General features: G+C 43.2%; 1 protein-coding gene across 6 annotated transcripts in view; it reads left to right on the forward strand.

The window, feature by feature from the left end:
• ADGRG2 (adhesion G protein-coupled receptor G2) overlaps positions 1-24,441 on the forward strand; it is a 278,970-nt gene that overhangs the window by 221,254 nt on the left and 33,275 nt on the right. For all 6 annotated transcript variants that reach the window (XM_088451625.1, XM_088451627.1, XM_088451628.1 and 3 more), the window contains 8 exons: positions 6,605-6,735; positions 8,456-8,492; positions 9,206-9,582; positions 12,300-12,489; positions 14,946-15,102; positions 17,163-17,306; positions 17,537-17,665; positions 20,006-20,048. In XM_088451625.1, the coding sequence (XP_088307751.1) occupies positions 6,605-6,735; positions 8,456-8,492; positions 9,206-9,582; positions 12,300-12,489; positions 14,946-15,102; positions 17,163-17,306; positions 17,537-17,665; positions 20,006-20,048 (1,208 nt within the window). The remainder of the gene's footprint in view (positions 1-6,604; positions 6,736-8,455; positions 8,493-9,205; positions 9,583-12,299; positions 12,490-14,945; positions 15,103-17,162; positions 17,307-17,536; positions 17,666-20,005; positions 20,049-24,441) is intronic.

The following is a 24,441-nucleotide window of genomic DNA, read 5'->3' on the forward strand; positions in this document are numbered from 1 at the left end:
CACGCCTTTGTGTCTCACCTATCCACGCTGCTGTGTCTCCTCCCCCCATCCACACCACTTTTATCCCATCTACTTTGACCTCAGTTGCATAGACTGCATGTCTGTATTCCAATGAGCACACAATTCTGTGAATTAGCAGCTCCACCACTTTGTGAGTGACAGCAATCTCATTCTGTGAGAGTGCTGAATCTGCAGTTAACCACAGGGTGTGATGGCATACCATATCTGTATTGTGCAAGGAACACGTCCATTAAGGCGTCAGCCTTAATGATCGTAATTTCATTGCTTTTTGAAGTTTGAGTGGCAGAAAATCAATAGGTTTTGTGAAATTTCAGATCATGTCTAAGAAGCCTTAATGGGACATGTGAAACCGTAAGGTTCTTGTATATGGAATTTCATAGCTTTTTAAAAATGTATTAACTATCAGGGTTTGGATGAGCAAACCGGGCCACCTGCAGGGGAGAAGGGCAACAAAATGCAGGTGGAAGAGGGGACAGCACACAGGAGGTTGGTTTGGGAGGTGCAGAGTGCTAGACGGCTGTAGGCGTGTGGGGTAGCGGCAGTAGCAGTGGTGAAGAGCAGTGGCAGCGGTGCAGTGCAAAGGGGGCATCAGTGGGCGACAGAGGGCTCACTGGTAGTGCCTATGCACCTGAGAAAATCAAATCAATAAGTCACAGATGCACACATGCAGCAGTGAGATCCATATACACATCTGTTAAAAATGGAATGTGTAAAAAAAAAAAAAAAAAAAAGCCCCGCCCCAAGAGACAACCAGCACCGGGTTTTGGAGCCCCAGTACTGGTTGTGCTAAATACAGGGGACAAAAACGACGTGGGGGTCCCCCTTATTAAGCACAACCAGCACCAGGCTTTTCAGAACCAGTCCTCGTTGGCAAAATACAGGGGCACAAATGACGTAGGGGTCCCCCGTATTTAGTGCAACCAGCACAGGGCTCTGAGCCGGTCCTGGTTCTGGAACTACGGGGGAAAAAATGCATAGGGCCCCCCTGTATTTACCAGAACCAGCACCGGACTCCTTCTAGCGGGGAGGGGGGTGATGCCACAGCCAGGGGAGCCTTCAACGGGCCCCCCAGCCGCAGCATCGCCCCTAACCACTAGTCAGCCCAGGCCGGGGATCCCTGGGGAGTTGGGGACCCGCCCGATAACGGTGTCCCGCTCCTCAGGGCACCCCAGGCCCAGACTGATAGCCCGGGGCTATCCCCAGCACCCCTGGGCGGTGGGTGCCGGGTTGATTATGTAAAGTGTGGTGCATATGAAAATATAAATATTGTCTCTTACAGTAGTACTACAGGTCCCGGCAGGCATCCCCTAATACTGGTACTTGGAGAACCACAAGTACCAGCAGGCAGGGCATTAAGTGGCCTGCTGGCACCTATAGTACCCCTGCAAAAGAAATATTAAAATAAAACAGACACCGTTTTTTAAAGTATTTTATTATGCTGCATCTTCACCTGTGGGGCGGCAGCCTTTAAGCTCTTTTACATGGCTGCCGCTCACCCAGGACTTCTCTGGTATCTTCACCTGGAGCGCGACGGCCATTAAGCTCTTATATGCGGACGCCGCCTATCCAGGGCTTCCGCTGCGTCTTATTTCTTCAGCTGGTCTCTCTAGCTCCCTGTCCGTCGACTGAATGGACGGGGCCTCATGCTGGCTATATTTAAGCCAGTGGAGGGGGCGGGGCGATGGTGATTGGCTCGCGGTGGCCAGCTTTGAATTTCAAATATGGCTGCTGAGGCGCCATTTTTGAAAAAGGCATGCTCGGCTCTCTCCATTGAAGTCTCTCTCAGCCGATGAGCGCTCCTCAGGCGGAGCTGTCATTCGGGCAGTAGTGTTCTTAGAGAACACTACTAATGTGCGAGGGTCCGGGTATCTAATTTTTTTTTTTTTTGCCAAGACCCTGGATTGTGTGAAGAGGACCTGATCTACACATAGGAGGAGGTGAGTATGAAATTTTTATTACAGGTACTCCCCATTGGAATATCTACTGAAGAAGAGGACAGAATGGGTTCATGGATACATAGGTGAGTATGTGAGATAGTGCATGCATGTGTGTGTGCATGTATGTTTTAATAAAATTGTACTTTTCTACGGTTTGTTGTGTTTTTCTTTTAATATTGCTTTTGCTGTGGAACCTTTAGTACCAGCAAGCCCGTAATGCCCTGCATGCTGATACTTGTGGTTCTCCAAGTACCAGCATGCGTGGGAGGCTTGCTGGGAACTGTAGTTCCACAGCAAAAGACAATATTTATATTTTCATATGCACCACACTTTACATAATCAACCCGGCACCCACCGCCCAGGGGTGCTGGGGATAGCCCCGGGCTATCAGCCTGGGCCTGGGGTGCCCTGAGGAGGGGGACCCCAACTCCCCAGGGATCCCCAGCCTGGGCTGACTAGTGGTATGTGGTGATGCTGCGGCTGGGGGGCCCGGTGAAGGCTTCCCTGGCTGTGGCATCACCCCCCCCCACTAGAAGGAGTCCGGTGCTGGTTCGGATAAATACAGGGGGTCCCTATGCATTTTTTCCCCCTGTATTTCCAGAACCAGGACTGGCTCAGAACCCTGTGCTGGTTGCGCTAAATACGGGGGACACCTACGTTATTTGTCCTCCGTATTTTGGCAACCAGGACAGGTTCTGAAAAGCCTGGTGCTGGTGGTGTTTAATACGGGGGACCCCTACATCATTTGTCCCCTGTATTTAGCACAACCAGTACTGGTGCTCCAAAGCTCGGTGCTGGTTGTTTTCTTGGGGGCGGGGCCACGCCATATTTTTTTTTAAATTAAACACAGGAGCAGGTATCATGGATCTACCAGATCCGAGCCTGCATTCTGTGTGCTGCTACCTCCCCCGGGTCCTAACGCCTGCACTACCGCCGCACTGCTGCCGCTAAAGCCCGCTACCGTCCCCGGGTTCTGGCCGCAGCTGATGCCCGCTACCCCCCGCGCCTGTGCGCTGGCTCCCGCTGTAGCTAACGCCAGCTTCTTTCCCCTGAGCCCACCACCGCTACAGCTCGCAAATGACGGCCATCTTGATGCACCCAAGTGAAGCCACAGCTATTACACCTGCTGGAGGCTCCTACTGCAGCTGTGCAACAAGTTGAAAAGTCCTATCTCTACAATGGCGCATTCTTGAGGTAATAGTTTAAAAACTGGAACTTTCTAATTTACCTGAACCACAAGAGCATGTACCCTGGCACAATAGCTACCTAATAAAACAAACCCCAAGTCTAAATTCCATCCCTACCCTGAGTTATACCTTCAGAAAAATCCCACATAGACTATAGCAGAAAAGGGTTCCTAATTGAGAATGTCAGAATAAAAGTGACAGTTGGAGCTTTAGATTACCCCCATGTTCTAATTTATTATGTTTTTGCCCTCAAATTTAGCATGCAGCACCGTGCGCCAGTTCTACCCGCCCCGACCAAATTTCAACTTGGTACCTCCTAGAGCTTTTGAGGTGTAGCCCCTTAAACACTCTGCCCCCCCCCTTCGGATTTCTCTATGGAGAAATCCATTTTTTTAGATGCAGCCTTAAAATATATATATATATATATATATATATATATATATAATTGAAGGCAGGGTATACTTTGAGGGGTGGAGCTTGCTCCTGTTCCACCGGGCTGGGGGAGGGAGAGGAGGACCGCAGTGTTTCCATCGCCAGGCTGACCATTTGTAGTGCGGGGGCAGGGAGAGAATGACAATGCCATCAGCACGCTGTGCTGTACAGTTTCAGCCGCGGCGTGTGGGTGCCACCGGGCTGACGCTTCTAGGGGGGAGGGGGGAGAAGAAGACAGCGCCGACAGCGCTGTGTTGTTCATTATGTTTCTTGCATGGCGGGGGGGGGGAGGAGACGATGACAGCGTGCGGTTGATTTCTAAATCCTGGCGGCTGCTCTTTCCTCTCTGCAGACGCCGGGTGAGGGAGCTGCGGGCGCCAGGCTGACTCAAGAGTGCAGAGGGACCGGTTAAGCTGTGGTCCATACACGCCTTTTCACATTTTAATATGATTAATTTATCAACAATCTGCAAAGCCTACTGTACACTTTCAATATAAAAGAATATTAATAATATAAAGTAGCCACCTGAGTTTAGTCAGAGTAAATACAGTATATTAAAATATGTGGATAGTGTTGGAGTGTTCGGGCGCCCTAGGCAACATTTCACCCACCGCCCCTGTTCCCTCCAGTTTATACTATGCCACATATTTGTGACGCAAATTTTTAATATGCCACACAGCAGAGAACCAAAATCACACTGTGCCTCATAACACTGCGCCCAATTCATAATGTGTTATGTTCCACAATCATTATATGCCACACAGCTGTATCTGTATCCTCAATTCATAATTTTGTCACACAATAATGCCTCCAGTACATAATATGCCACACATTTATGCCCCAATACATAATATGCCACACATTTGTGAGGAATGCCCCCATACATAATATGCCACATATTTGTGCCCCCAATACATATACCACACAGCTGTGCACCAAAGCTATTGTATGTCCCATAGCCATGAATTATGCCAAACAATGTCCCTAGTACATATGCCACACATATGCCGTAAATTCTTTATAAGCCATACAGCTGTGTCCCAATACATTATGCCATACATCCATGCACCAATATATTTATGCCACGCATCTGTGCTCCAATATGTCAGTACCCATTACCCCCCACATACACACACTCTCGCCCTGTCAGCACTCATATCCACATACACATATACTAACCCTGTCTGCACTCAATAAAACCACCCACATGCTCACTAAACCAACCTGTCTGGGACTGAAAGAGACATTAATTTTTTTGTGGGCTCCTCCAGTTGTTGGCGCCCCTAGGCAGTTGCCTAATGGTAACAGCGGCCCTGATTGCACAGTGACCGTTTTAATGGTGATGCGAAATAAAGAACTAAGTATACTGTATGTGAAATGAACTGCAAAGAAAAATGGAAGAACTATATATGTATGCATACTTTTCACTATACACACACACACACATAATAAATATATATATATATATATATATATATATATATATATAGTAGTAAAATTACAGCCCGGAAATACTAAACCTGGGTGCCCTCCGTGATCATGGTGCATAGAGTAGAAAAAACAGCGGCTCTCCGGGGGTTTCAATTACAAATAATGTGTATTCATAGCATATAAAGCCGACGTTTCGGGGCCGTGGCGCCCCTTTGTCATATATATATATATATATATATATATATATGCAGTGCTTGAAGTGGGAATTTACAAAGGGGGTATGGAAATTTGAATAGAATGCCCAGGGGCCCAGGGCCCGCTTCATATCCCCAGTAGCTTTTGGTATTTTGATAATATGAGATTAATACTTGGGTCCCTAGCATTTACCGGCCAGACACTTTAGAGCAGGGCCAGATTAACAATGGAGCAGATGGAACTATAGCTCCAGGCCTCCAAATAAAAATGGGACACACAGTTGGCCATAAATCATAAGCATTAAAATATTTGTTTTAGTTTTCTCACAAAAGTATTCAGTTTTTCTATTTTTATGTATTTAGAGAGACAGCGAGGCTGAAATTGTTCCTCCCTGGGCATATCGTGACCTCAGTCAGTATTTACTATTGACGTAAGAGATCAAATGGTCCAGAAGACGCCTGTTTGCATAATCAATGTCATCATATAGTAGAGGTTTATACAGATAATACATAATAACAGAAGTGTTGATGCAGGGGAAAATTTTAACTTCCCTGATCAACAATTTGATATTAAACTGTATTTGATAATGTGGTATCATTTGCATATGTAATGTTTCTTTAGAATTGGTGCCTAAATGAAGATTGAAGTCCCTGAGTATTTTCCATCTAATCCTGCCAATTGTGGATAGTTTCCATCCACTTCTACCCTGCTTTCTTCAGTTTCACTACCCATTGTGTCTCTCCAGCCTCATTCCCCCGTGTCTCTGCAGACCATTATTGTCTCTCAAGGCCCCCAGTGTCTCTCTAGCTGCAGTCCCCCCATTGTCTCTCCAGCTGCAGTTCCCCAGCATCTCTCCAGCTAGGGTGCCACCCCTTGTCTCTCCAGCTCAAGTCCTACAGTGTCTCTCCAGCTCCAGTCCCCCAATGTTTCTCCAGTGCTAGTCCCTCAGTTTCCGCCTAGCTCCAGCATGCCCCCTTCTGTGTCTCCAACCCTGCAGTGTCTCTCCATCTCCCTTCTATCTCTTCCACGTCCAGGGTTTCTCCTGCTCTACTCCTCTCATTCCCCCGGAAACAGCCCACAGAGACAGTGATATGTCGTGGCATGACATCATGACATCATGCACGCTGTGTTGCAATAAACAAAACAACTTTATTGCACTGGCCACTTGTGCAGGAAGACTGACAACTTCCTGGACACTGTACAAGCCTGTGTCCTAATGATCTCTGCAGCAGCGCGGGCAGCAGTGCCTGGAAACATGGCTAGAAAGTGGCGGTGTGTCATACCGCTGTATACCACCCCACTTCGAATACTGTATGTACAGTATGTATAGATATGTAGTACATTCTTGGAAAATATTATTGTACTATTTAATATTGTTTCATTTTTTTTTCTTCTTTTTAGCCAGCAAGAGTGTATTGCCATGGTATTTGGAGTCAATGGTTCAAAAACAGACATTTGTTGTTTATTAACTAATCAATCAATTACTACAGAACAAAAGGCAATTTTGAATGTAAAATATTTAAATAAAATTGGTGAGTACATATTTTCACACATTTTATCAAGAATAAAAATAAGTTATTTAACAAGTTTTTATGTATTTTGTAGCCTTCAGATATTAGCTTAAATAAAGGTATATCAAGATATTTTACAATTGTTTTTTTTCTTTTTATTATGATGTCATAAAATAGTTGTCAATTTCAGAAAGGCTAGCATTCGTTTGGCAGAATCTATTCTGGATATGTCTAGCTGCAAAATCTCTGGGTACATTTTTCAATGCGAGTTATAAATACACTGAATATCACCGTCTATTTTGCCCACCAAATTGCCAGATTTATTATCCAGGAGTTTAAAGGGTTAAAACCCAGTGTGTGAGGAGCTCATTCAGACCCGCTCACTAGATGCGTTCTTTTGCACCCAGCGTATGCAAATCTGGCAAAGTGAGGGCACGGCAGGCGATTGCACTGCAATGGATAAGCACGCCCTCTTATGTCTTGACGTGCGATCACTTTATGATGGCCACCAGCCTGTATTAAGACGCTCACTAGTGCACATCATCACCAGGAAGTGTATGCAAGCATATGTACATTGGGTAGCATCGGAAGCCAACGCAGCGCTTGAGGTAGACTATAACCTGACTCAAGCACTGCGATCACTTGAGTGTAAAAAACAGCCAGGTGACGTGTACTATGACGATTCCTTTTAATTATGCACGCCTCTTAAACGGCGTTCAGACGCTCAGACACGCCTGCGTTCACATCTTCACTCCCCCGTTTATAGTGGCCAGCCCCCGTCACCCACAAACTACTTTTCCTGTCACTCACTCTGCTGGGCTGTCTATGCGAAACGAGCGACCGATTTCCGATCTCTAACTCTGGTTCGCACACTGCGATGCATATGCATGCGCAGAATGCAAACATCGGCCAGCTACGAACGAACGCAGCTTAGCGTCCAGGTCTGAATCAGGTCCTGAGTTCCAAGCATATATTTGGGGTCCCCACAGCTAGGGATGCCCAGGCATGGTAGATAGCATTTTTCCATTTCCTGGAACCCCTGACTTTTGGGAACGGTTATAATAAATAAAATGTGTCCCTGTATTTTTTTTTAAAACTGGGTGCCACATTTTGAATTAAAAATAATATCTTTGTCTGCTTATTCATTTCAAATAATATTTGTGATCCCTTTTTCATTTCCATTAATATCTGTGCCCCCTTATGTTGGAATGATATATGTACAGGCATTGATGTTGCAGAGTTATGAAGGAGTCTTCTTATGTTACCTGCAACCAAGGTGTAACGATTAAAACTGACATAGTTGTGCTGATCATTTACTCCTATGTGCAACATGATATCTGGCCATAGGGAAACGTAGGCTTATTTCGCCATATGTAAAGAGGCACCCTAAAGGAGCCTTCTTACTTCACCTAATACTAGCCTATTCAAGTGACAGGAGTACCTTGTCCTGGACATTATACTTTCCATTTAAGGAGCATTGGGACTCCTTACTTAATATATCAGATTACATATCTTATATTATATATACAACTTCTCATGTATTTTTGTAATACACCATTTTAGACACGCATACATATAAGGTTAGCACTGGTCACAAAACCCAATTTTTTTATACACTGTACATGTGCCTATCTCATTTCCAGCAGGCCAAGCTCCTTTTGACATCTGAAAATCATCACTGTTCTTAAGAGTTGGCGTCCATAGAAATGCTAATTACTAATAACTTCTGTTCAATTTTTAGATTTCTGCTGCTGTATTGAGTGTTTGCTGTCACTGTGGTGAGTACTAGCAATTCATTTAATGACTACATCAGTGTCGTATTTATAATGGTTGCAGGGTGCAGTGCACACAGGTCCCTGGGACAAGACACACCCTGCATCCACAATAGGTTCCACTGTGTGTGGAGCTGCATCCCCTTTTTAACATATTTTTGCTGATCTAATCCAAAAGATGGCACAGGAGATCCAAAGACTCTGGCACAGAGCCTTTGCCATCTTATCAGCATGAGACATCTTTCAAATATATTACCCAAGTTATGGCCACCAGCAGCAGGTATAAGGCTGCGGGGGATGGCACTAATAGTATCATAAGCAATAGCTTTTATCAAAATGGAAGACAAAATACTCAGAGACAGTTGTGAAATACTAGAGAAACAGTAGTAAATTATTTAAAATATACTGGTATATACATCTGGAAACTATTTACATACACTCATGCATTTTACTTTTTTTTTCTCAAAATGTTTTTATTTGCATTTTCAAACATATTAGTTCTACATACAACAACATTTGGATACAAATACAATAGTATATTTGTTGATATGCAAATACACGAATCATGTTCTAAATAAGAATAAGTTCTTCTGTCAATTATTAGGGGTGAGACAGATAATAAAAGGTAAACAATGTAACATATACTGATATATAAGCTACCATACTGCTATTCCTATGATTTCCAATAACAGTCATTTTCTTGTTCTGGCTTTTTACAGCATTAGCAATAATACATCTTTGTGTGGTTTTGGAGGTGGTGGTGGAGCTACTACCACAGGATTTAAAAGCACAAGCTACGTCAATAGTCACTCCACCAGTATTACAAGTATTATTAGTGGATCTGGTGTGACTCCTGAGAATATATCCATTACATCGGTTAACAGTGGACCAACTTTAACCATTAATAGTGGATCTAGTACACCCGTTAACAATCGACCGACTACCACTAGTAAGCATGGACCCGATGCAACAGTTAATCGTGGATCAACTTCAACTATTAGTCGTGGATCTAATACGACATTTAACAGTGGAACTAGGTCTCTTGCAACTGATAACACTGAGCCTTCACCAACACCTAAAAACAGTTCAATTATAGGTAAATATTACATTTTTGTTTACAAACTTGATTTAATAAATATTTCTGTGGCTATCAATATATGTGGGATAATGTCCTCACTAAATTACAGGTATAGCAGTGTTAGTAGTCTTTCATATTAGGGAAAGTAGGATCTGAGGGACCAGTTTATTCTGCAGTTGTACTGTATATTGGGGTGATAAGACCAAGATTGTAGTATTCAGTGACTGCATGGAAAATATGCCGTAACATGACAGCTGTCCAGAAGGTTGCAATACACCATTTTAGACACGCATACATATAAGGTTAGCGCTGGTCACAAAACCCAATTTGGACAAGTGCCCTCACCCCACAGCCCCTCCACCACAAACGAGACACCAAGGTAACGACTAGAAGGGTTCATACTATATACCAATTATGCTTTATGAACATTATTTATTTTGGACAAATTGAGGAGCTAGATGCTATAGCCTACATTCTGTCCAATATTCTTTGCCCGGCATTTTGCCAAGATCCTCTACGGAATTTCCAAAATACAGTAGGTATCCCATTTTGAGTTTTATTTTGTTGACAGATCAGGTACATGTCTTTTACAAACAGATATTCTTTCCAATTGTTACGGTTGCCGGTGATCCGACACCCAAGAATCCCTGTGGAAGAGCAGTACAGACAAGGTGGAAAGAGAAGTTTATTAATTGCCCCGGACAACTGGCTGAAAGCTGGTAGAAGAAGTTTTGTCGATGGTAGGAGACACAAGTGGAGGCGTTTGCACAAAGATAGCTGTAGCGGTTGGCCAACCGGTGAAGATGAAGTTGGTGCCAAAGATTTGGCTGAGTGGCTGGGCGGAGCAGCTGAGGCCGAGGTAGCGGCTTGAGGCCGATGTTGGGGCTAGAGCCCATTGTTGCGGCTTGAGGCCGATGTTGCAGCTTGAAGCCAATGTGGCTAGAGCCCGATGTTGTGGCCTGAGGCCGATGTTGTGGCCTGAGGCCGATGTTGTGGGAGAGCGGCTGCTGAGGCGGCTAAGAAGCTGGGAGTGTAAGCTATGGGAGAACGGCTACTGGAGTGGCTAAGAAGCCGGGTACGCAGGCTGTGGGAGAACGGCTGCTGGAGTGGCTAAGAAACTGGGTATGCAGGCTGTGGGAGAATGGCTGCTGGAGTGGCTAAGAAACCGGGTATGCAGGCTGTGGGAGAACGGCTGCTGGAGTGGCTGACAAGCCGGGAAACAGTCCACGGTGAAATAGCTGGGAGAAAATAGCTGACCATGCAGCTGAGCCGAGCGCTGTGAAATAAACGCTAGGACTCATCAGGTGACATGGGAGGAACCCAGCCCAGGTCTTAGAAGTCCCAATATCCTGGGAGCAGATCCAGTGGGGAGAGGAGCAGGAGAGTCTTGAACCATGTACAAGTCCTGGACTGGACTTGTAACACCAATGTCGTCAGTTGGGCAGGAGGCTTAATGTTAAGAAAAAGTATTAAAGATGTAATTTAAAGTATTCTTTATTATGATACAGGGATTACTGGGTTGGTATCGATTGAAAGTTTCTCACCTGACAGTATCTCCTTAATGGCATATAAGCTATACCTATTGATTTCCAAGATCAAAAAGCCAACAAGGGTAGTACTGGGAGAGAGTTGCAAATTATATCATTCCATCTGTGAGTCACTGATAGGCAGCCCTGTGCCAGGAATTGACTATAATAGGGCCTGTCAACTTTCCCAAAAATGTAAGTTTCTTCAGGACTGCCAATCTAACTCTAGGCCTCTATTTGAACACTATATATTCAACTAGAGCTCTCTGGAGAAGCCATAGGATCATGCTGGTGACAAGTCAGGGGTGTATAGGAGTTGCAGCTTTTTCCTCACTTTCCAGAGATAACTCATTGAGTGTTCTCAAAGTTTTCCTACAGTATTGTGTGATATGTACTTAATGAGCAATCACATAGAACATTGGGGCAAACTTACCTACTCTCCCGGAAGTTGCGGGCGGCTCCAAAATTTTCGGGGAGCCCACCACCCCCGACAGAGTATCCAGATCTCCTGCATCCCGCCCACTTCCCAGTGAAGTAGGCAAGATGGAGAGATAATTGTCGGGAATCACGGCACTGTATGGAGGGAGTGGGGCTAAGTGACGCAAAACGCATCATTTAGCCCCGCCCGATCCTCCTACACTTGCGATTTGTGTCAGTTTGCCATGATGGGGTCAGGCCTAATGACATAGGAACACGGCCTCGCCCCCCCAAAGTGGCCAGCTGTGTCTGCTCTCCGGGCATCTCCCGGGAAGCAGATAATAAAAGTCGGTAATTATGCATTGGGGTCTATGTACTAAGCCTTGGAGAGAGATAAAGTACCAAACAGTCAGTGCCGAACTGTCACTTTACAGGCTGTGTTTGAAAAGCAATGGGAGCTGATTGGTTAGTACTTTATCTCCATCCACTTTATCTCGCTTCAAAACTTAGTACATAGACTCCATTGATACAACCATTGATGTATTATAATACAGTGTTACCCCCTTTCAGCTCTGCCGACAACATGAAAACTGATGTGAAATAAAATCCTAGTGTGTGTATGCAAACCTACATTATTTTTTGAGAAGTAGCATTACACGCTTTGAGATATCACTTATGCATAAAAAGCCAAGTGGACTTTACTGTTATGTTTAAAATTAGAATGTATTAAAGAATTGATTTCATTAGAAGTGTCAGCTTTAACTACTTGCGTATACACATTTCTTTACTTAGATGACCTGAATAAAGTGAAAGAGATGCTGAATTCCGGTAATCTTAATTCAACCATCGTTGTGCAGATTGTGTCACTGTTAGAAGACCTGCTGGCCGGAGAAGTGACACCGAATGCTGCAAATAAATTGGTTGGAATCTTGAACACCTTTTTAAATGTTTCACAGAATCTTATTGCACCTGTCTCCAAAAGGTACCTCAGCCATCTGCCTATATATGCTAGTTAAAGCAGTTCTAATGGGCATTGTTAGGCAACTTTAATGAAACTTTCAAAATGCCTACTATATCTCTCTCTACGTTATAAACCACTGATATGTTAATCAACTGAAAAGTAAGCTTGCCTAAGAAATGGGTTTTGTGTGGTGTTACAGGCTATAACTTTAGATATTACTGCTCACTCAGGCTGCATAGCCGGTGGCTGCCATAGTCTGTGTTAAGATTCAAAGTGTTCAGATTATAAGTGTAAATACAATTTGATAACTAAGGCCCTGATTCAGACCCACTCGCGAGCGGCTGTCCGCTCGCAAGTGGGTCGATGTTCTGCACTGAGCATGCGCACGACGGAGGGAGCTCCGTCGTGCGCATGCGCCAGACGCGACGAGTGAAGGAAAGTCCTTCGCTCGTTGTGTCTGATCAAAGGGGGCGTGCTGTCGATGTTGATTGACAGCACGCCCCCTTTGGTGGGCGTGCCGGGGGCGTGCCTCCCTGACGGGGGCGTTCCCACGGGAACGCCTCCCGTCAGAAGCCGGCCCACTGACATCACTAGTGATGTCAGTGGGAGTGATTTTGGCTCTGACAGAGCCAAAATCACTCCGGAGCTTGCGGTTGAAAACCTCAACCGCAGGCTCCGGCTCGCAGTTTCGATGGCCATCGCGGCCATCAAACTGCACGCTCGTATAGGCTGTGGGTGGTGACCCACAGCTATACGAGCGTCCAGGAGGACGCTCCATTTTTATGGAGGGCGGCCCTCATTCAGAGCGTGCGCTCTGCTCAGAGCGTACGGCTCTGAATGAGGGCCTAAGTCGGAGTTACGCCGGAGTTAAACTGGAGGAAAACTGAGGGAAAAGAAACTCAAAATTAGACCACTTTCTAAACAACAACAAGCAACATACTTATGTGAATGAACAAAAACAACATCTTCTGCTGTATGCATATCCAGGCAACTACTTACTGCTCTCACTGCTTTGACACTGCAAATACTTCCCTATCTGTGTGCTGCTCTTGTTGATTGATCTTTGTTGATCAGAACACTTCGGACTAGATCAGCTCGGGTACATTGTAATTTTGTCCTCATTCAATTTGTATTGCCTTTTCCAGTTGTGTCACATCTATCCACTTTAATCATTTGTTTAATAACTAATTCCTGCACCCACTACTCACACACCTCTCCTTTATATATCACTTTTGGAGCTGCGCTCATACATTAGCAGCACTCTTCTTTACATGTATTTTTGAACATTCAACAACTTTAATCCACACTGTCTCTATATCTCACAGCCTCCACTCCAGTTTACATCTCAATTATTACCTTGTCCACAGCATGAACACCCTTATTTCACACAACTCCCATATTCTATGTCCACATAATCCTCTACTTTATCCATCCCTCTCCTCCCCCTCCTGTCTCCTCCACTTGCTGTTCCTCCTTTTTTTCTCTCATCAGTCTGCTTCCAACCCTCTGCTTCTTTCCCCCACTTTTCCTGTCCCTCCACTCTCAACCACCTCCCTCCATGGCCTTGCTACCCCACCACTAAGCCCCATTCCCTCCTGGTTCTGTCTGTCACCTCCAGGGCTGCCAAGAGAAATTCTGTGCCTGGGTACTGCAACATCCTGTGGGACCACATCATGTATGGCTGCACCCATTTGTGAGTGGGTCTAGCATGTTAGATGCACCCACTCACAGGAGCATGGCATAGCACCCAGCAGCTGGGACTAAAGTAATCACTACTGTATTAGGATGGCGGGACAGTCCCACAATAGCTGCATTTTTTGTCAGGCTGTATATAGATGCTAAAATGTAACACACAATAATTAAAGCGCTACTACTTTATTTTGTACATCTCTCATGTAAATAACACAATCTATTTTCTGTCATAGAGATAGATGTATGAAGGACTTAATTTTTACATAACATCAGGTTATCTTATACACACACATTCCGCAGCACATATCCTAACCCACTGCTCCATGCTCCTTCCTCACTATCTATCCCATCTGTGTCGCCCCTGTCTGTCTGCCCTTCCCATTTAGAATGTAAGCTCTCACGAGCAGGGCCCTCATCCCTCACGTGCTTCTCCTCCCCCTACTTATAGTATAATTTACTCCTAACTCCCCACAATGGCACCTAACACATGGTTGCTCATGTCCTGCTGCTTGTGTTTTGCAGCTGAGCTTATAACCTTGTCCTTGTCCTGTATTGTTTTGTATTACTATTAACTGTTTTTCTTGTGTGCTCATTTATGTACTGTGTAAGGAGCTGCGGAACCTTTGTGGCGCCATATAAATAAAGGATAATAATAATAATAATAATAACTTCAAAACATTTATTCTAGATATTGTAGTACTCTTGTTTTATCCAGAAAACAAATGATATCCCCTGATTCTCTTTTACCTACTCTACTGACATATGCTGTATTCTGTTATTTACAGATTACTTATGATAGTGGATAAAATTGGCTTAAAGCTGAACTTCCCAGGACAATCCATAAATGTCACCTCTCAATCATTGGCACTGGCAGTGCATAAAGTCAATGCCAGCTCTTTCACTGAAACCTCATTTGGTGTCGAATATTCATCTGGTTTGCAGGTAGGACTCTTTTCAAGTCCACTGTAAAGGACACATCATATAGAAGAACATATTATTAGTGAAAACTGAAAACTTATTATGTTGGTCCTAAAATGTTAGTGTTAGGTTTTTTTATTATTTAATGTAGCTGTCTTTCCCAAATGCTTGGGTTTAACTTATTTGGTTTAGAGGTGATTTCTCTATTGAAGGCTATAAACGGACTTCTGATGGTTCCGGGTGCTGATGACACATAGCCCCAGATGGGGGAGCAGCCGCTAAAGCAGCACACTTGTTCAAGTTAGCATCTGCAGAGGATGTGACTTCTGTGAACTACTCGTGATGATTCCATACACTTCTTCTCCTCCAAATTTATATGAGACCAAACTGAATTTTCAATAGATGACCCACGGTGGAATGCACTATGGCAGATATTGCAGTCAAAACTCCGAAAATTATGTTTCCCGAAGTTTAACCGCTCACCGCATATGCACCAAGCTCCGGAATGCGATACATTCCTATCGGATTCCTCTCAGTATTCCCGCGCTGTGTGTGCGTCACTCGACGCATGCGCAAAGGGTCTTCTGGCTCATAAACCCGGCAGTCCGCTTATCGCAAAGGAGAGCTCTTACCGGGAGAGCTGTCCTTTGTGATTTTATTCACACATACTGGCATTCTTTACGCCGGTATGCATGCAATGAGTGGCGGGATGCATCACATGCAAAATGCAATGCGACATGCATCCCGCCCTCAGAGGTCATTGTATGGATGAATGCACTTGTAGTATAGCATTTGTATTAAGCTGGGAGAAGCAATACTGTATTATAAGTTAGATAACAGCAGCTAGGAGACATCTGTAATGCAAATAATTCCATTGCTTGATGAATGCTGTTGCTAGCACAGAAAGGGGAATGTTCACACTCCCTCAGGAGTCAGGACTCAACACTACTCTCTATTTTAAAGCCTGTTAGGTAAGGTATATTGTACCATGTTGTATGAGATATTGGTTTGTGTAGAGAACTGCGAGGTATAATGTGGAGATCTCTTCAAGTATACTGTTGGTATAACGTGATGAGCAAAGTTATGTAATACCTTTTGGGTATTACTGCAATAAGCTAGCATCTGCTGATATTATTTGTTGGACATCAGCATCTCTATATTGACAACATTTTTTTCTTTTAAAAACGTTATTTTATTTAAATCAGTGGACATAGACAAATAGAAAAGTGGATAAGAGACAACGATATAGAAATTATAAAAAAAAAAATAACCTTAAGATTTTGCATAGCATTATGGTAATAACAAAATTATTGGCGTTGGAGACACGCAATTCTAAGCCCCGTCCCTTACACTTGTCCCTCCGCTCTTTTTTTTTTTTTCTCTATTGACAACATATAAGTTTGTGGTGAATTTATAGGCCTTCACTATTTGGATAAAAGTAATTATGGGCAGCATCACAATAAAAATGTTTAGTTTTAATTTTTACCTGCTCTTCACTTTTAAAGCACTTAAACTAAAACGTTATTTAGTTTAATGTACTTCTAAAAAATTCCCATCTCCCACTCACCACAACAAAAATGTAGAACTCACTAGGGCAGTGGTTCACAAACTCGGTCCGCAAGTCACACTTAACAGTCCAGGATTTAAGGATATCCATGCTTGAACATAGACGTTTAAATCAAATTCACTGAGGTACTAATTAAGCCACTTGTGCTCAAGCATGGATATCCTTGAAAGCTGGACTGTCAGGGTTCCCTGAGGACCGAGTTTGGGACCCACCGCCCTAGGGTATACAAAGCAGCGAAATAACTGTGGAATGTGGGCTGGCCACAAAGGAATAAAATATTGAAAAGCACAATTGGAACATGCTGGTTCTATTTAAGTAAATGTTAATAAAATACCTTTGTTCAGGAAGGGGCTAATGTGGTCTTTGCCTATATTAGAATGTTTTAAAGTGTTGCATATGGCATGTATGTGTCTGAGTGAGAGCAAAGACAACAGTGACACCTACAGTATGAAATAAGTGTTTTTACATTATTGCATAACATCATCCTTATCAACATCCATATATTTTTGTTTCATAGGTTTCCTTGGGTTCTCAACCAACACTGAACAGTGATGCATCCATTCTTCTCCCTGCATCGTTACTGAGTGACTTGTCATCTGTTGACAAAGATGTTGCTTCTAGAATACAGTTTAACTACTTTTCGAAGACTTCATTTTTCATGGTGAGACTGTCTTACCACAGTACAGAGTTGGCAGCATTTATGGAAAAATGAACAATTTCATATACAATATATTACATATTTTCTCTTACATCATCTTATCAATGTGCGTCATATTGCCCATGTTATCCATTAACATATGAATTATATTGACACCAAATAAATTACAGATACAGTAATAAAAGATTTCTGTGTAATGTTTTGCATATATTCTGTTTTCTCATATGTTTCAGGACTCATCTCTCACAGCGAATCAGTCCTTGGTGAGCAAAGTAATATCTTCAAGTGTTGCGAACATTACAGTCACTAATTTAAAGGAAGATGTAACTGTGACGCTAAATACTTTTCCCAGCAATGACGCAGTAAGTGTGTTTTTTAAGTATTCCAATGTAGTGGACTGTAATCCTCTGCCTGCAGTGCCTGCACATAGTCCCTGTGTACCAATGCATTATAGGGCCTCTAGAGTGTTTGGTAAGGCTGTGTAGGCAGAAGTGATAGTGGGAGCCTGATTATAAAAAGGGGCACAATGAGGAGTAGGGTACGCTATGGGCTAAAGTGCCCCTATATCCGTTCACTTTTTATTAGGATCTCTACAGGAGCACAGCCACTTTGGGAGGCCAACACATTTAAGCATTTCCATGGCAATCAGCACTGTTCTGAGAGAGGGGGCCTATGAGGAAATGGAAGCTGCATCATGCCCCCCAGGTACAGCCTCGGCAAAGTCGTCCCACAAAGCTTAGATTGGAGCAAGTAAGAGACTTGTGCGGGGAGCCTCAGAGAGGTCAACTATCACTTTGAAGGAGCTACAGAGTTCATACCAATTTTCTAAAAATAATACTAGAGTGAAAGTACAGCAGTCACCCATATCAAGAGCTCTCCATACAACTGGCCTATACAGCAGGGTGGGTGTCTAAAAAGAAGCCATTACTGAAGAAAAGCCACATCAAAGCATGTTTGGAGTTTGAAAACATCACTAAGACAGATGAGACAAGAAAATAGCTCTTTGACTCCCTTTCAGAACCTTACAGTGCCCTTTCCTCAGCAAACAACAATCCAACTGTGAAGTACGGAGGTGGCAGCATCTTGTTGTGGGGACACTTGTTGAAATTGATAGTATAAAAACTCAAACATTTGTGGCATGATTTGAAAATTGCCATCCACAAGCATCATTCAACCAACCTGGAGGAGTAATGTCACTCCCCAAACAGTGCAAACCTGGTATAAACTTACCCCAAAGACTTAAAGCTGTTACTGCTGCAAAAGGAGATTCCGGTTGCCCCAGCAATAACCCGGGTTCTTCACTCAGTGTGAAAGGGGTATTATATTGACTATCAAAGTGTGAAATGAATCACATTGTTTTGCTAAGCAAAGCTAATTAAGGCATTTCCAAGGTTTTGCTATAATCCGTATTACTGTATTATAAACATCTACTAACAACTATCCAGAAGACAAACTGCTAGTATAAATGTCACTAATTGGGATTAAGCATATACTGGAAACAATTATTGGATGAATGAAAAATTATTACTAAGCTACTAACTTTCTTAAGCCCGTATTCAATTAGCCGCAAAAAGTCGGAATCCGCGAAAAAGTATAGTGGATGATGTCATTTCATCAAGTGCAAACTTTTCGCCATATTCAATTGCAAAGACTTTTCACATATGCTGAAACTCAGTGCAATGTAATAGGCAAAAAAAAGATTAGCCTCTGAATACGTGGTGAGAAGAAGTGCAGAATCACTATTTTGGGGTGAAAAGGTCGGGAAACCACTCTGCACCCTTGGGACAGCCCCCCAAACGATATATGTGTTAAAAAATCCCTAAAAATGGCAACACCCCAAAAAATGAAAAAGGGGACGAAAAAGTACAAAGTTGGGGTACAAACCTAAAAAGAAGCGAAATAGATTTTTTGGGGCTCTGCAAGAATGGGAGAGGTGTTTTTTTGATTGAAGGTGCTTGCTGAAGGGGCATTTTTTACATTTTATAAAACAACAATTTAGCGACTTTTAACTATGTTTGCACCCATTTTTCAAGGACCCCAAATTTGACAGGCCTACTTATTTTATCCAAAAAATACTGTTTAACGCTATTCTTCACCACTTGTGGAAAGACGCTAATTAGAAGCAATTTACAGCACTTAAGTCATCTATATTGAACCCCAATGTTAGTGCATCTTTTGGGGGCGTCAGGCTGATTTCCTCATTTTTGACAGCACTTTTTGCCTGTTTTAAGTTTCGCCAGAATTGAATACGATGAATCGGGGGGACGCGCATAAAAAGTTTCCGCACCTAACCTGGTGAAGTCGGCGAACAGTCCGACATGCGAAAAAGTATCGCAGGTGCGAAACCAATTGAATACGGGCCTTAATTGGCTTTTTGTTAACTATCCCTTTTTATTGGTGCAAAGCAAATTAATAATTAATAAATTAATAATTTAGTACTAACAACATTGCTATATTATGCTTACTATATTTTACTGATGTTTTTTGTATGTAGTATGGGTTTGTAAGACACAGGGCATGAGATCCTTTTTAATTGAATGTTATTGTCAATTTAATGAATAAATGTGCTATTTTTAACAGCGCTTCAGGTTATCTTTTTTGCTTTTTAAATATAGAATGAAATATATAAGACCTATCTTAAACAAGATTAATATTTATGTATTATGATGAAAAAAATGACAATATTGCTGTTTATATTTCAGAACTCTGTGTTGAAGTGTGTGTTTTGGGACTACACTAAAAATAGTAAGTATTGCACTTCAACTGATTTGAAATTGAAACAATGTGTCTTAGGGTGTTTTTTTTTAGTCACCCATTCCATGATACTGACGAATTACATACTTGAGATTATTTCCAAATTGCATCAAGATGATGGCATTTCAGCAGCAGCTGGTTTGGGGGAGGGCGGGTGTCAGAAGGTGTTACATGTTGAGCAGTGGCAGACCAAGACAGTAGAGAGCTTCAGTGCAGATATATTTGATGAGCCCCCTTTTCCCTACCCAGAGGGGGTGTGGTATGAAAAGTCGACATTCAAAATGTCGGCAGCCTGAATGTTGACACCACAATGTCAACATTTTCTGAATGTCAACATGGACTTTAGGTTGACAGATAATATGCAATAAATGCACGGTCAAATTGTTGACACCAGAATGTTAACATACCAATTTTCTAAAAATAATACTAGATTGTACGATCAACATAATGTACAAGTCGACATTTGTGAATGTCAACACTTTACATGTCAACCTAGCGTCCATGTTGACATTCAGAACATATCAACATTCTGAACAGATATCCCCCAGAGCAATCATCATACGCAGTACTCATGGTTTCCAGACCACATAGGTTCATTATATTATGTATATCTATACATAACAAACCAAAGTAGTTATGATAATGTACAATGTGGGGCTGATTCATGTCGGACATATTTCATGCATAAATAAGGATATCCAGCCGGATGCAGAGTGACACACATCTAGGCGGCTGTCATCGCGTTCAAGGTGCATTTGCACCAGCATTATGCTTAGTGCAAGAGACATGTCTGAAATCAGATGAATCTCTATGATAGGTATTCAATTAGCCGCAGAGTTTCCCCCGCGGCTAATTGCCAGACAAAATCCCCGCAACGTGGGGAAAAGCTATTCAATTAAATAGCCTTTTTCCTGCGCCGTGAAATCGGGACTCATGTGCAGAAACACACTGATTCCACGTAAACTGCAGAATTAATGTTTTTCCTCCCCGCGCACTAGTCCCATTTGGTGTTTTTTACGCAGATTTTACCTCGCACCTCAATGAGCTGCGAGGTAAAGTCTGACTGCGGGGACTCGCACGTGAGGAATCCCCACTAATTGAATAGGTCCAGCGCGGCAATTAGCCACTGGGTAAACCACATGGCTAATTGAATATGTCCCCATGTATGTATAACTCTACATAACCCACAATTCCGCCTACATGCCCGCGACTTCATGTGAACACCCGTTTAGCACCCAGGTAACCCATTCAGCCAGAAGACATTACTGTGAGTGAGTTGGAAATGTTTCGGACGCCTGTGCATGGTGAAATATCGTAAGATCCGTCCACAAAACAGACAAGTGTGTATCTCTGTCTCAGCCCCCATAAGGCTAATTTACAGACTGTTGCACATTTTTCACATCTGCAGAATTATCAGATGAACAAAAACATGTAAATGTAAAGCATCTTTTATGGCATGCAATGCAATTACTAAATGTTCTTCCATGATGCACACACGTACTGGTCAGTTCTATTGTTACATTGCATTGTATAGTAGGAGTGGGTTAGCTACAGTGCATCCAGAAAGTATTCACAGTGCTTAATTTTTCCACATTTTGTTATGTTACAGCCTTATTCCAAAATGGAATAAATTCATTTTTGCCCTCAAAATCCTACACACAATACCCCATAATGACAACGTGTAAAAAGTTTTTTGAGATTTTTGCAAATTTAATGAAAAGAAAAACCTAAGAAATCACATGTACATAGGTATTCAAAGCCTTTGCTCAATACTTTGTTGATGCACCTTTGGCAGCAATTACAGTCTCAGGGGTTTTTGAATATGATGCCACAAGCTTGGCACACCTATATTTGGGCAGTTTCGCACATTCCTCTTTGCAGCGCCTCTCAAGCTCCGTCAGGTTGGAAGGGAAGCGTCGGTGCACAGCCATATTCAGATCTCTCCAGAGATGTCCAATCGAATTCAAGTCTGGGCTCTGGCTGGGCCACTCAAGGACATTCACAGAATTGTCCTGAAGCTACTCCTTTGATATCTTGGCTGTGTGCTTAGGGTCGTTGTCCTGCTGAAAGATGAACAGTCGCCCCAGTCTGAGGTCAAGAGCGCTCTGGAGCAGGTTTTCATCCAGGATATCTCTGTACATTGCTGCATTCATCTTTCCCTCTATCCTGACTAGTCTCCCAGTTCCTGCCACTGAAAAACATCCCCACAGCATGATGCTGCCACCACCATGCTTCACTGTAGGGATGGTATTGGCCTGGTGATGAGCGGTGCCTGGTTTCCTCCAAACATAACGCCTGGCATTCACACCAAAAAGTTCAATCTTTGTCTCATCAGACCAGAGAATTTTGTTTCTCATGGTCTGAGAGTTCTTCAGGTGCATTTTGGCAAACTCCAGGCGGGCTGCCATGTTCTTTTTACTAAGGAGTGGCTTCCGTCTGGCCACTCTACCATACAGTCCTGATTGGTGGATTGCTGCAGTGATGGTTGTCCTTCTGGAAGGTTTTCCTCTCTCCACAGAGGAATGCTGTAGCTCTGACAGAGTGACCATCGGGTTCTTGGTCAGCTCCCTGACTAGGGCCCTTCTCCCCCGATCGCTCAGTTTAGATGGCCGGCCAACTCTAGGAAGAGTCCTGGTGGTTCCGAACTTCTTCCATTTACGGATGATGGAGGCCACTGTGCTCATCGGGACCTTCAAAGCAGCAGATATTTTTCTGTACCCTTCCCCAGATTTGTGCCTCGAGACAATCCTGTCTCGGAGGTCTACAGACAATTCCTTGGACTTCATGCTTGGTTTGTGCTCTGACATGTACTGTCAAGTGTGTGACCTTATATAGACAGGTGTATGCCTTTCAAAATCATGTCCAATCAACTGAATTTACCACAGGTGGACTCCAATTAAGCTGTAGGAACATCTCAAGGAAGATCAGTGGAAACAGGATGCACCTGAGCTCAATTTTGGGCTTCATAGCAAAGGCTGTGAATACTTATGTACATGTGATTTCTTAGTTTATTTAAATTAAATTTGCAAAAATCTCAAAAAAACTGTTTACACGTTGTCATTATGGGGTATTGTGTGTAGAACTTTGAGGACAAAAATGAATTTATTCCATTTTGGAATAAGGCTGTAACATAACAAAATGTGGAAAAAGTGAAGCGCTGTGAATACTTTCCAGATGCACTGTACATCATATTGAATGTGAAGTACACCTAGTCTAATGCACAGGAAGAACGGAGAATACTGAATACTCGTGCATGGAAGATGATGATGGTGGTGTAGGAGAGCGCTCTGTGAGCTGTCTCCTTTGTTGTGCTCTGGGACTCCAAGGACGGAGGTGCACATGGGCGGATTTAAGGGGTCAGGTCAGCCCTAGGCACAACATTATTGGCCACCCCCTCACATTGGGTGCCTCCCACACCTTTCCCCACATCATATCACTGACAATGCCTTATATCAGAGCTGGTCGTATTGCCCCAACCTCCCACACCACAATTTGATGTAATGGGGCCTTGAGACAGCCCCATCAGGCCAGCAGCCTACTGGTGCTCTGATGCAGGGGGACCATCTTTGCCGCCCACAGCAAGTGGATGCGCTGACATCAGTGTGACCTCCGAACCCTGACTGAATTCCCTCCTGTGCATGCGTGGATTCCACTGTTTTCTGTAAAATCCTCCATAGTGAGAGGAGTGTGCCTAACATCTCCTCCCTAACAGAGATGCTTAGAATTTAAGACAATATCAACACCACTGAATACATTGAGCAAATAGCATTAACCCTGCATGTGCCAAGTTGAACATATGCAATATACATTTGCATATACTTGTACATCCTTGTTGTTATACGGTTTAACCTGCACTGTTCTGATGGTAAATCATTGTACAGTACTTTGTGTGGCCAAACATCCATCACACACTGCTGACACCAACATCTATAGGCTCTGCCAATAGGGTAGAGGAATCAGGCATTTATTAGATCTAGAAATTAACCTCTAATTAGGACATACTCACTGTAAGAGCTAGTGGAAGACATTTATGAAAACTGTTGTACAGGTAAAGAGTACAAACAAAACAACCAATCAGGTTAAGAGTACCACAACAACCAATCAGGTAAAGAGTACCACAACAACCAGTTGTTTGCTTTTTTTATGGTACTAAAAAAATTAAAGATAAAATGGAATTGACACCTATGGATTGTAGCACCTACACCATTTTCAGAATTCTCCTCCGTAGTACTTTTCATATGTCTGTCCCATCATTGTGTTGTACTGTGAGGAAATTTAGGGGAAGATATATGAAGGGCCAATATGTGTAAAGTCAGTAACTGTGCACATTCCCTGCATGTAGTAATGCAGGGAAATGATTAGAATGACACCCTGTCATTATTGG

Source organism: Taudactylus pleione, unplaced genomic scaffold (genome assembly GCF_031769625.1).
Source record: "Taudactylus pleione unplaced genomic scaffold, aTauple2 ptg000026l, whole genome shotgun sequence".
NCBI lineage: Eukaryota > Metazoa > Chordata > Amphibia > Anura > Myobatrachidae > Taudactylus > Taudactylus pleione.